This window comes from Trematomus bernacchii, unplaced genomic scaffold (assembly GCF_902827165.1).
Source record: "Trematomus bernacchii unplaced genomic scaffold, fTreBer1.1, whole genome shotgun sequence".
Lineage (NCBI taxonomy): Eukaryota > Metazoa > Chordata > Actinopteri > Perciformes > Nototheniidae > Trematomus > Trematomus bernacchii.
The window spans coordinates 22,267,059-22,280,971 of NW_022988043.1; the positions used below are offsets into that span (position 1 = coordinate 22,267,059).

The 13,913-nt window shown below is 40.7% G+C and overlaps 1 protein-coding gene across 2 annotated transcripts in view; it reads left to right on the forward strand.

Moving 5' to 3' along the window:
- dmtn (dematin actin binding protein) overlaps positions 1-13,913 on the forward strand; it is a 50,368-nt gene that overhangs the window by 22,399 nt on the left and 14,056 nt on the right. For both annotated transcript variants that reach the window (XM_034118460.1, XM_034118459.1), the window contains exons 4-7: positions 9,493-9,527; positions 11,125-11,205; positions 11,307-11,435; positions 13,589-13,633. In XM_034118460.1, coding sequence (XP_033974351.1) covers positions 9,516-9,527; positions 11,125-11,205; positions 11,307-11,435; positions 13,589-13,633 — 267 coding nt within the window. In that variant the 5' untranslated portion in view covers positions 9,493-9,515. The remainder of the gene's footprint in view (positions 1-9,492; positions 9,528-11,124; positions 11,206-11,306; positions 11,436-13,588; positions 13,634-13,913) is intronic.

Sequence of the window (13,913 nt, forward strand, 5' to 3'; positions counted from 1 at the left end):
GTTTGTTGACAGATGTGTTATTCTTTTTGCCAAGAGGAAAGTATCGTTCCCTTCACACATTCCTCATGCATAAACCGTTTTTTTGCTTAGTTCAATTAACAATATTACACAGATGGAGGCTTGTTAGCAGTTGCTGTAGCACTAGACGTCTAAACTCAGCGCCATGCTAAACTTACATTGCTAAGTGTTAGCTACAAAAAAAGTTGAGTTGTTGGATTGGATTTTTACTCTTAAACGTTACTAGCGTACAACTCATTTAACGTAAACATCAGCCCCTGATTGTTCCATTTTCTTTTTGCTGATACTGTAATAACAACATGATTACACTTAATAACATGAGATTAATTATTGAGATAACAGTTGAGCTGAAATAAAAGCCATGTTAATAGGATTTAGGCTTTTGACAGAAGCCTCATGAAGTCGGTTCAGAAGCGGGCAAATGCCAAGCCAACTGAAAAAGATAGGAGCTCTATTATAATTATTTTATTTGCTAGTGGTTTCATTTATAAGAATCAAGGGTAACACTTTATATTAAGGTACACAAATTCACCATCAACTAGTTGCTAATTAACCTGCATATTAGCAGTATATTGGCTCTTTATTAGTCATTATAAAACACTTATTAATGCCTTATTCTACATGACCGTATTCTACAAGTAATAAGCCATTAGTTGAGAGCTTTTCCTCAATAACCCTCTAATTAGTGCTATTTAAGGAAGTTGTTGTACATGAGTTTTGGTATTAATATGCTCTGCTCAATATGGGCCTATGGGCAGTAGTACCACAAGACTAGTAATTCTCCCATAATAACACTTAAAGGTCGCATGTCATGCTTTTCCGGTTATTACCTGTCCCCTTGTGTGTTATGTAGGTTTTTCTGCATGTAAACGGTCTGCAGAGTCACAAACTCTCAAAGTACACCCTGTAGCGAGTAAAACTCTAACACAGAAAAGACCTGTCTAATGGCGCATTTCCACTACAGCGCGGAGCACGGTTTAAGAGGGCTGTGACGTCAGTGGCCCGTTTTTGGTTGCGTTTCCACTTGGCCTAGTACCGGCCGGCGGGTCCTAATTCACAGTTTTTCTGGCCCCATAAAATCGTGGGTCTCGGGCCAGAGACAACGAGGCTGAGTCGGGCTGAGTATGCTAAACTAGAGAGAGAATCGCTGGCAAGGGGGCTACAACTACAACAAGATGGACATATTTGACCGTGATTTAATTGTAATACACGTTTCAAAATGATGCCGAAGTAACAACATACTGATACTGGTTAGTAAAAACCATGAATTAATGCTTTGACAAGTCTGCAGACAGACGGCAGGCGAAACACCTTTTAAAATGCGTGTTTTCTAAATGGAGATCGGCTAAGCTAACGCAGTATATGCTCCGACCGTCCACACTCACAACAACGGCCTATACAGACATAAATAAAGCAGCGACTGTATTCGCCATGACACAGGCAGTCTGTGGTTTGTACTTGTTTAACTTTTGTCTAGTTTCTGAACAGATATGAGGAGCTGTGAGCTCTGAGTGCTAACAGCTAACGGCTGTGTTGTTTTTCTGGGGTTCTCATTGAAGATGACGTCACGGCTCCGCCTACACTGCGTTACTATAGATACTACCCCAGTTCCTAAACTGTAATGGAAATGCGCCATAAAGTGAGCCAGTCCTAACGAGGCCTAGCCATACCGAGCGAGGCCGAGTGAGGCCGTGTAGTGGAAATGCGCCATATGCTGCCCCAGAACGCTTTGTTGGAGATTTTTATTTTTCTTCCTGGGTACAGTGACGTGACCATACCCAAATTGACCCATTGGTTGGACCAATCCGTTGAGCTCCTCACACACACACACTCTCTCAGCGGCGAAACTGTGACGCGCTGGGGGGGGTGCTAGTGGAGCCTCGCAGCGGCTAAACTGTAGAGCGCTTACACTGTAGGTGCGCCGCGTTTGGGGATGTGGGGGTGCTAGTGGAGCCTCGCAGATGGGGGTGCTGCTGCCCCCTCAGCACCCCCCCTTCCCGTGTACATGGTGATCAGGCTGAGTTCAGGCTGAGTTTTGGGATGTCTCGCTGTCTCGCAGACCCCACGCAGCAACCAGGAAACGACACCAGTAATAGAGCGCAAACTGTCCCCTCCTCAGCAGTAGGGATGGGTATCGTTTTAAATTTATCGATTCCGATTCCGATTCCCCGTTTCGATTCCAAAATTGTAAAAGAAAGAGGTCAAACGTTTAGATAACAAAAATATCTTTATTCTTTTACAAATAAAAAATATAAATGCAATACAAATGTATTGCACAATAGCTGTGCTTTATTTGAACTGAGCTATGCCTGTGGCAAGCTATTAACAGGCATTACACTGTGCCTTGTCTTTTTCTTTTTTAGTGTAGTGGAGCCTCACTTTAGAGCGTTTACCACGATCCATCTTTGGTGTTATGAAGTGACTGAGCTCGTGAACTGTCTACGGGAGGGCGGGGGGAGCCCCGCTGCGGGGAAACTGTGGACCTCTGTCGCCTGTCAGCGCAACTTACATGATGCCGTTGAAAAATTAAGGGCGGTGCCGGCCGTCAGCGAACCGTCAACGGCCCGCTGACGGCCGGCTCGGTTCGCTGACGGCCGTCCGTTCTGTGATTCTCAAAAACACACAGATGGCCAGTCCGCCGCTGGTTACCCTGTATTCCACCGGGTCACCACGGCGCCGTGGCGCAGGCAGACCCGGTGGAATACAGGGTCTACCGCGTTTAGGAACCGTTAAGCAGAACGAAATTGTGTATTTTGTATGGGTACCCAGTACCCAGCATTTTCTTATCGGTTCTCATCTGGAACCGAGTTTCGGTTCCCAACCCTACTCAGCAGTGAGCCGTGCAACGTCCCGCCAACACGGCACCCAGACCCCACGCAGCATTCTCATCTGTTTGTCATTACTGCTGTAATTTTCTGTTTGCTAACGCCATTGTAACACATAATCACTGATGTTCCGCTGTAACGGTGGTGGACTCATCAGAACAGAGTGGGTGAGCTGACCAATCAGAGCACAGTGGGCTCATAGGGAGGGGGGGGGCAGGAGCTCCAACTAGCCGTTTAGGACAGAGAGTGAATACACATACTATACACAGAGATGCTGTATGAGAAACCAATGTGATTTTGGAAAAATGCACAATATAAATTTATTCTAGTAGACCTCAACAATGGAATTATGATCAGTAGAAATGGCCATGACATGGGACCTTTAACAAATATGATCTATTCTTATGTAACAAGACATGAAACTATAAGTGTTAATTAAGTCTAAATAACTCAAAATGAGGTATATCTATTTAAGAATAAGTTCCCTATTTTAAAGTGAAGTCTTGTTCATAACCAATAAGCTAGTAATTTGACTCTAATTGACCTGAACAGGTTCCCTATTCTAAAGTTGCCTCCTCTTCACACTTTGTAAATACATTATAGCACACAACTACTGAAATTAACCTCAACAGTACATGAACAAAGTAGGCACACGTTGAAATATCTGTTTTATTAATGAACCGCTAAAGAGAGGTTCAGACACATCCCAAAACATGTCAAGTTTCTCCAAGGCTGAGTACAGATATGCAGCCTGTACTTTTTCAATCAATAAATCATTCAATCAATCAATGTTTATTTATATAGCCCAATATCACAAATGTTACATTTGTCTCAGTGGACTTCACAGTTTGTACAGAATATCAGTATGACAATACGACACCCTCTGTCCTTAGACCCTCACATCGTACAAGGAAACACTTCCAGAGAAACCCCAGTTTAAAGGGGAAAATGGGAGAAACCTCAGGGAGAGCAACAGAGGAGGGATCCCTCTCCCAGGACGGACAGACGTGCAATAGATGCCGTGTGTAAATCGAAGAGATAATACATTTTACAGCATAGGTAGACCAAATGTTTGGAAATGCATGTGTCTATAATAAGAAGATGAATCCACGAGGATGTCAACAATCCTGTGGGAGCCATCAGGGAAGTAGTATGATGAGAGTCAGGCGGGACCACAGTGATAGGTTCAGCCACGACTCGAAATCCAGGACTCAAATCCAGAACTCAGGATAGAGGATCCAGGACACAGGACCACAGCAACAGGATCAGCCACGACTCAGGATCCCAGCGTAGATAGACACCAAAAAGATATTTGGGGGAAGCTGGGTTATTCGGAACATGAGAGTACACAGGTACAGACAGACAGAAGGAAGAAGTAAGGTGTCCCCCGACAGTCTAAGCCTATAGCAGCTAAACTAACGTGTCTACGTACATGGACTCCCTTAGGATAGGTTGAGGGAAAGGGGTAGCAAGTAAGAAGTAAGGAACAGAGGTGGAGAGGCACAACGTGTCTACGTACATGCACTCCCTTAGGATAGGTTAAGGGAAAGTGGTAGCAAGTAAGAAGTAAGGAACAGAGGTGGAGAGGCACAACGTGTCTACGTACATGCACTCTCTTAGGATAGGTTGAGGGAAAAGGGTAGCAAGTAAGAAGTAAGGAACAGAGGTGGAGAGGCACAACGTGTCTACGTACATGCACTCCCTTAGGATAGGGTGAGGGAAAAGAGTAGGAACTAAGATGTATGCGCCACATCTATACCATGAGCGCATTGCTCCTAAAAGTTTTTTTTGGCACTGACACCAATCAACAGTTGTGCGTCGACTCGGCAGGGATCAAGGCACGTATATGCCTCTCCCTGCTTCCACCATCTACACACACAACCAAACTACATATATACCATGAGCGCATTGCTCCTAAAAAGTGTTTCTGGCACTGACACCAATCAACAGTTGTGCGTCGACTCGGCAGGGATCAAGGCACGTATATGCCTCTCCGTGCTTCCACCGTCTACACACACAACCAAATGACATACCATCAGTAAGGAAAAAGAGTAAGAACTCAAATGTATAGGTGAAGAAGCACAACGTGTCTACGTCAATGCACTCTTATTAGATTATTTTATCAACTATAAGCTTTATCAAAAAGAAAGGTCTTAAGCGTACTCTTAAAAACGGATAGGGTGTCTGCCGCCCGAACACAAACTGGAAGCTGATTCCACAAAAGTGGAGCTTGATAAGAAAAGGCTCTGGCTCCCATTGTACTTTTAGAGACTCTAGGAACAACCAACAACCGTGCATTCTTGGAACGCAATGCCCTAGTTGGACAGTAGGGTATAATGAGTTATTTAAGGTAAGATGGCGCCTGCCCATTAAGGGCTTTGTAGGCGAGAAGAAGAATTTTAAATTATATCCTGTGTTCTATAGGGAGCCAGTGTAAGGCAGCCAAAACTGGAGTAATGTGGTCCCTTTTCCGAACTCTGGTTAGTACACGTGCTGCAGCATTTTGAATTAGCTGAAGCGACTTAACTGACTTTTTGGTACACCCTGATAATAAAGAGTTACAATAATCCAGCCTTGAAGTAACAAATGCATGGACTAGTTTCTCTGCATCGTTTTGAGGCAAGATATGCCTGATTTTTGCAATGTTACGTAGATGAAAGAAGGCGGCCCTTTTTTTATGTGGGCGTTAAAAGATAAATCCTGATCAAATATAACACCAAGATTCCTTACAGTCTCACTGGAGGCCAAATTAATGCCATCCATAGTTAATATATCTTTAGATAATTTGTTTCGTAGATTCTTTGTGCCGAGTACCTTGTTTAACATCAAAAAATGTAAGGTCATCCACGTTTTTAAGTCCTTGAGGCAGTCTTGAATTTTATTTAGATGATTGGTTTCATCAGGCTTGATGGATAAATATAGTTGAGTATCATTCGCATAACAATGAAAATGTACAGAGTGATTCCTTATAATATTGCCTAACGGAAGCATATACAATGTGAACAAAATAGGTCCAAGCACTGAGCCCTGTGGCACTCCATGGCTAACTTTGGTTTGCATGGAAGATTCATCGTTGACACACACAAACTGAGAGCGTTCAGATAGATAGGACCTAAACCAGCCTAAAGCAGTTCCCTTTATGCCAACTAAGTGCTCTAGTCTTTGCAATAAGATATCATGGTCGATAGTATCAAATGCAGCACTGAGATCGAGCAAAACAAGAATAGAGAGCTTTGTCTCTAAAAAGTCCTTTGTCTGAGGCTATTAGAAGGTCATTTGTGACTTTAACCAGAGCTGTCTCTGTGCTATGATGTGTTCTCAAGCCAGACTGAAAATCTTCAAATAAATCATTGTTTTTTAATTAATCACACAACTGTTTTGCGACTGCTTTTTCAAGAATCTTTGAGAGGAACGGAAGATTAGAAATAGGTCTATAATTGGCTAAAACCTCTGGATCGAGGTTGTGCTTTTTAAGAAGAGGTTTTATCACTGCTACTTTAAATGATTGTGGAACATAGCCTGACAATAAAGACATATTCATAATATTTAATAAAGAAGTGTTAATTAATGGAAAAACGTCCTTTAACAGCTTAGTTGGAATTGGGTCTAAGATACACGTTGATGGTTTAGAAGAAAGAATCATTGAATTCAATTGTTCAAGGTTTATGGCTGAAAAGCATTCTAATTTACTATCTAGTGTAATATTAGAACTTACGTTTCCGGGAGCTGTTGATAACACTATACTGGTCAAAGGCAAGAGGTCATTAATTTATCACAATTTTATCATTAAAAGAGCACATTAAATCATTACTACTGAGTGCTATGGGAATAGAAGGCTCAATAGAGCTGTGGCTCTCTGTCAGCCTGGCTACAGTGCTGAAAAGAAATCTTGCATTATTCTGATTCTCATCTATTAATGAAGAGTAGTAAGCTGCTCTCGCTTTACGCAGTGCTTTCTTATATTCATTGAGAGTAATATGCCAAATTAAACGAGATTCTTCAAGTTTAGTGGAACGCCATATCCTTTCAAGTTGTCTCGACTTTTGCTTTATTTTGCGGGTTTCGGCATTATGCCATGGAGCTAAGTTGTTTTATTTTCTTCTTTTTCAAAGGAGCAACAGAGTCTAATTTTATTCGCAGGGCATCTGTAGCACTATCAACAACATGATCAATTTGGGGTGGTGTACATTTTGTATAAGTTTCTTCCCTTACATGCAGACATGCTATCGAGTGGAATCTCTTCCTTAAATTTGGCTATAGCACTAACAGATAGGTTTCTGCTGCAGGAGCTTTTGACTAATGGTTTGTAGTCTAGTAACAGTACTTCAAAAGTTACCAAAAAATGGTCGGATAAAGCAGGATTAGGTGGTTCGACTAATAGTTGCTTAGTTGCTCAACTTTTTAATAAAAACAGATTTTTAACAGAGTTTATGTATTTGTGATCATACTGTGTGACCTGCTTGTATGTACTTACACAATATGTGTACTGTTCTCTCTCTGTGTTGTACTGTCTCAGTGTGAACATAGATTAAACAACCAGACAAACTATTTTGAGAGCCAGGGAATGAGCAGCCATGCTCCTTTATTGACTTATTTGCAGTCCACTGATATTCAAATGGAGTGAAATTATAAAAAAAGAAGTTACAAGGCACTTAATGATCTCATACATGCAAGTGTAATATACACAGATTAACACATAGGACCGCTAAGTGTAAACAAGGTAAACATAGCTCATGCTAGCTGTGCAATAAGCATGTATACAGGCTAGTATGGCTAACGCTAGCGTGTATGCTAACGCTAGCGTGTATGCTAACGCTAGCGCGAATGCTAACACATTTTCTCATTGAGTTTAAACATCTCCAAATGTCATCACATAAACACAATACATGTTACTAATCCTTACAGTGTAAGTGTAAGGCTTACACTTACACTTACGGTCATTGCTTTCTGACGGACTTGACCCTTTTACTCTTCAGGTTGCAAAGGGGAAATTAGTAGCAGTCTACTCATGGATGTCTACTGCCATGCTATTCAGTTCACTTTCTCCTACTTCCTGTACCCGGTTTCCTGTCTAACCTTCAGTACAAATGTTACAAATATATAAATGTGCAAATATGAAACATACAGGTCAATATCACCTTGCTATTGGTAGCTGAACTGTCAATACCCCAAAACATATTCTTAGAAAGAAATACCTTTTTTGTTTGTTATTTAGACACAATTAAAGGTAGGGTGGGTAAGAATGGAGAAACCAGCTCGAGTAAGCTAGAATTTGAAAGTACACAACCAAAATAAATCTGCCCCTTCCTTCAGACTTCCTTACAGAGCCCCTCCTCCAACACACACGAATGCGCACATGACCAATGAGGGCACGAGATAAGTTTGTGCACAGATGGAAGGCTGACAGGCAGGTAGGCCATCCAATTATTTGCCGCGGGCCGGGGCAGATAATTGGACTTGCTTTTTACAGCGCCACGGCTTCCACAGATGAAACATTTGTATATATTTGTTGTCAAAGCATTTCATTTATTCATTGCTATCGAGATGTTAAGAGCATTCCATGGAATATAACAAAAAGTGTTTCTGAAGTGAATTACCTACCCTACCTTTAAAACTTATAGTTTCATGTCTTGTTACATAAGAATAGATCATATTTGTTAAGTGTTATTATGGGAGAATTACTATTCTTGTGGTATTACTGCCTTATTAGGCCCTTATTGAGCAGAGCATATTAAGACCAAAACTCATGTGCAACAACTTTACCTTACTTGCAATCAATAAGCACTAATTAGAGGGTTATTGAGGAAAAACTCTCAACAAATGGCTTATTACTTGTAGAATATGGTCATGTAGAATAAGGCATTAATAAGTGTTTTATAATGACTACTAAAGAGCCAATATACTGCTAATATGCATGGTAATTAACAACTAGTTGATGGTGAATTTGTGTACCTTAATATAAAGTGTAACCGAATCATGTCTAATCTCTGTCTTGTAATTGACCAAACAGCCTTTACAATAGCTTTAAAGAGCAAAATACACATTGCCATGCTAAACTGGGTTAAACAACATCCTGGACCAATCTCTGTTGTGGACACACAGAGTTATTGACACTTCAGCCTAGGCGTCACTGTTCAGACCTGCATACTGTTGCCTGATCTATAGTCTTTGCTTTAACTTTGGATGTATCCCTCCATGCAAAAATTAAAAACACCTTTTCCCATTCACTTCACTTAACACATTACTTCAGTTCTCTTAGAGCAGCATCTCTCTGACGAACTGAAGCTGAAGAAACGTAGATATTCAGACACAATCTGCTTTTAGAAAGTTGTTCTTACACGTAAAAATTCTTTATTCAGACGTTCACAATAACACTGTTATCTTCAAATCAGTTGCCATTCATAGAAGCAGATATCTGTTTCCAGCTGACTCACAAACCAACCCCCCCCCCCCCCCCCCCACGCACACACACACACACACACACACACACACACACACACACACACACACACACACACACACACACACACTTACTCGCATTCTCCTGTGAAAAGGTTATCTTTTGCATTTAGTATACAGTAATATTATAGGTATTTAGTAACATATATCTGTGGGATAATACCATGTTTCGTCTGTTTCTCTCCCTAAGGAACTGACCAATCAGCAGTCAGGATGATGCCCAAGGTAAACACTGCTTTCACTTACAGTAGGTGTGATATTTATGGGGAAAAAAACACTTTGAAAGGACTTCACATTATGCACTTTAGAGATGTGTGATCTGTGTGGGAAGAAGAGTCCTAATATCTCTGAGATTACTATTTTTAGTTCCTAAACGCTGAGCCTTAGAGCAGAAAATGAGATATTGATACTGATGTTTTTCTCAAATAACCATCCTTTCTTAAAACAGAACTTATTTGTTATAATATGATGTGGTCAGGGACTTTGATTACTTTACAGACTTTGGGTGTTTCTCAAAGTCAAGGATGCTGCTTTGGTAGGACGGGTCATTCCATGTTGAGTCGTATAAAGACAAGACAGTGCAGATAAAATGGTCGCAGTATTTATTTGAAATGTATTTAGGATAATTCGTATTACAATTTCTAAAGATTATAATGATTTTGGATTCATTAAAACAGTTTAAAGTGATTAAAATTAGACAGCTATTTGGACCAGAAGTTCAAAAAGATACAAATATACATAATAAATATAGAAAACTAACCTGACCAAAATGGAAATGCTTCTAATACTCAAAGTTGCCCACAGACAACCATGAAAACCTTTCCTCAATTTCAACAGCATCAGTGTCGTCAGGACAATCTCAAATGCTGATTGGCTTTCAACACACAGCGTCATGCAGAAGTCTATGCAGATTTTGTATTAATTACGTCACTACCATCGTCCATGCAATGTCTTTATGTAATCGCCCTATGCAAATCGACATATTTAGACCTCAACAATTATTTTTTCGAATAGTTTGTCTTTTGTTACAGTGAGCAATCCATCATCACAGGGCTGCAGACCATTAAATAGAAATCAGGTTCAAAATTCGTGCCAGAAACTGACATTTTGAGTTTCCATTTGTATATTCATTATATTTAAGGGAAAAATTGTAATCTGATATGCCAAAAGATGAAATAAGGAAAAGTTAAAAAAGGATAAGTACATTTCAGAAACAAAAGGTATTTGATACCTATAAACTTAACTAGATGAATGTCAAACATATGGAGTCTAAATTATTTTTCAAATAAAAGACATACAACTCAGACAGTGGTATAATTTTTTTTTAAGACAACCTGACTTTTACTTTTGGTAAAATTGTTGGATTTTTCTGTATGATTTAACATTTTAATGTTGAACTGTTGGATCGTTTGCCAAAAGTATGGCCATACTAGATTTCAAACCTTTCGACCAATCAGAACCTGTATTTTCTTATGATACTAAATCAAGTATTTGTGCAGAAATAGAAAAACCTCTGAGTGGTGATCTCACTGAGCAGAAACCTAAATGATCGATTCCTTCATTAGCTGAAGTCCTTTTCAATTTGGCGGAAAATCAGTTTTTGGTTAAACTCTAACCTCTATGTGTGTGTGTGTGTGTGTGTGTGTGTGTGTGTGTGTGTGTGTGTGTGTGTGTGTGTGTGTGTGTGTGTGTGTGTGTGTGTGTGTGTGTGTGTGTGTGTGTGTGTGTGTGTGTGTTTGTGTGTGTGTGTGTGTGTGTGTGTGTGTGTGTGTGTGTGTGTGTGTGTGTGTGTGTGTGTGTGTGTGTGTGTGCGTGTGAGCAGCAGCTGGCTCAGACGTCTCCAGGGAGTGTTTTGTCGCTAAGAGGGTCCAGCGTCCCAGGATCCCCTGCTGCGGCCATCGTGGTGAGACACACCCCCACACACAAATCAAGCTGTATTATCCTTTAGATTAATCTTGAGGCAGTAATCTGTAATCTGCCCCCCCCCCCCCTCTCTTACTATAGGCCAGAGTGGAGGACGGGGTTATCGGCTATAAGGACCTGGCAGCGTTACCTAGAGACAAAGCCATCCTGGACATAGAGAGACCAGACCTGATGATCTACCAGAGCCACTACAGCTACAGTCCTCTGGAGGTGGGAAGTCCTGTTTTCACTGTAGTCTAGTGATATTCAATATCTTCCTTCATGTTCGGACCCAAATCAACACTAAATGTATCATTAACAACTACTGGGTGTCAATCAAGCCTGAAATATCTTCTTCTTCTGTGCCATATGTACGGTGGCCGACAGGTGCAATCGCGCTACAACAGCCCAAAACACTCTGATTTAGGAAACACACGCTTAAGTTTTAAAAGCAATGCAAATATAAAAACACAAATGTGCCAAAACATATGCAAATGACATAACATTTTAGCAAACTTAACGAAACATGCGCAGGGTTTACAGAAAGCGCTGCATTAACGAAACGCTGCAGCAAGAAGCTCAAAACACAACTGAAACGGGGACGCTAAAAGGTGACGCACACAGCTGGGACCGGAGCGCTTGTTGGCGCTCTTGTATAATAAAGTTGTCGGTGTTGGCACAGTTAGCCTGTTTCATAATTTTGATATATAAAAAAATGTAAAAGTAATTTGTCAGTATATTTGAAATAACTAGGTTAGCTACATTAGCTAGCTGGCTTACAGCAGATCTGTTATAATGTCGGAAGGAATCCTGAATCATGATAATCAAATGTAGGTGCGTTTCCAGTGGCAGCCAACTTTATAATCCCCGAACATCAACAAGCGCTCCGGTCCCAGCTGTGTGCATCACTTTTAATTGTCCCCTGATTCCCGTTGTGTTTTCAGCTTCTCGCAGCGTTTTGTATTTGCAGCTTTTTGTTGTAGCAATTTTAGTAAACCCTGTGCATGTGTTGTCAATTTGGTGAAGATTTGTCTTCATTGTCTATGAAAAAAGTCCCAAACAAATGCTTTTTGATGATGGAAAAAACGCCTGTCTGTCTGTCTGTCTCCTGTGACTCTCTTATCCGCGTACAGTCTTGTCTTTTATCTCCTGTTTGTCAGCTGTCCTTCTCTGTCTCTTATGTCCCTTTTGTCTTTCTCTTGTCTGTCTCCTGTCTTCACTCTTTTCCTGGCGTCCTTCTACTGTCTGTCTCCTCGTCTACTTACTATCATTCAAAATCATCTCTTGTTTTTTTGCCAATCTTTAAAAAAAAAAATAGATATTTATGTTTTTAAAGATCAATGTCTTCAGTAGGGCTTTAACTTTAAGACTTAAATATTAAGACACGGTCTATCATAGTTGGAGAACATGAGATTTAATGACGATAGGAATAATGCATCATGGGATGTTGAGATGTTAGAAGCAGACAGACGCTGGTGTGACAGGCGCTTAGTTAGTCGGTTGGTTAGCTCTGCGTCTGGCTCGACTCGAGACATCAATCTGCTGCTTAGAAACCGGACAGCTCATTACCACAGAGACCCGGGGTGTGTGTGTGTGTGTGTGTGTGTGTGTGTGTGTGTGTGTGTGTGTGTGTGTGTGTGTGGTGTGTGTGTGTGTCTGTGTGTGTGTGTGTGTGTGTGTGTGTGTGTGTGTGTGTGTGTGTGTGTGTGTGTGTGTGTGTGTGTCTGTGTCTGTGTCTGTGTGTGTGTGTGTGTGTGTGTGTGTGTGTGTGTGTGTGTGTGTGTGTGTGTGTGTGTGTGTGTGTCAGTGTGTAAATGAGATACAAAAAGGTAGGGGAAATAAAGTGATAGCAAGAACAAAGGAACTGTTGGTTAAACCATTAAATCTGTTATCATTAGATTAATATTACTCATGCAGAAATGTAAAAGCAGTACTTTTCTTTCATTTTAAATGTTTAACTAATGATTATTTGTTATAATGGATCAATTATGACTAATTTCTCCATTAATTGATTGAATGTTCGGTTTGTAAAAACTGTGAAAATAGTGAAAAAGGCTGCCACAAATGACCCAGAGCCATAAATGATACCTTCACAACGTTTGTTTAGTGCAATTATGAATGTCTTCCAAAGGACAGCAAATAAAGAACCCTGAACATCTATTTCAAACCAAACTCAGAACGTTTTGTGTAGTTTGTAAAGTAGCTAAAGCTCTCAGATAAGGGAACTATGGCATTAACAGAAACTGCTGCATGTTTTATAATGTCTGACTTTATGATACAACTACCACACACTGGGTTCTTGTCTCCTCGAGGAAAAACAAATGTTTTCTGTTATTTTATGTGCAGCTTTTCTGTATCTATTTATATGTTCTTTCCTCCCTTAGAGGTCCCTGTCTCCTCGCTCCATCTCTCCTCCACCCTCCCCTGAGGTAAGACCCCTTCCTCTCTACAAATGATCTGAGGGTTTAAAGTTATCACTGTTATACCCACGTCTAAAAAGACCTGTTGGGACAATCAGGAAGTGAATAATCATAGATGAACATAGTGAACAGATGCTTTTATTTAGTTATTGTCATGTACGGTAGCATTGCTGAAAAACCCCTTAAAATTCTGTAAATAAAGCCCCATTAAATGTGTATGACCTTGGTTTGATGAAGGCCCCCACAGAGACAGCACACCTTTTTACCTGCTCTGTTCCAATAGCATGGA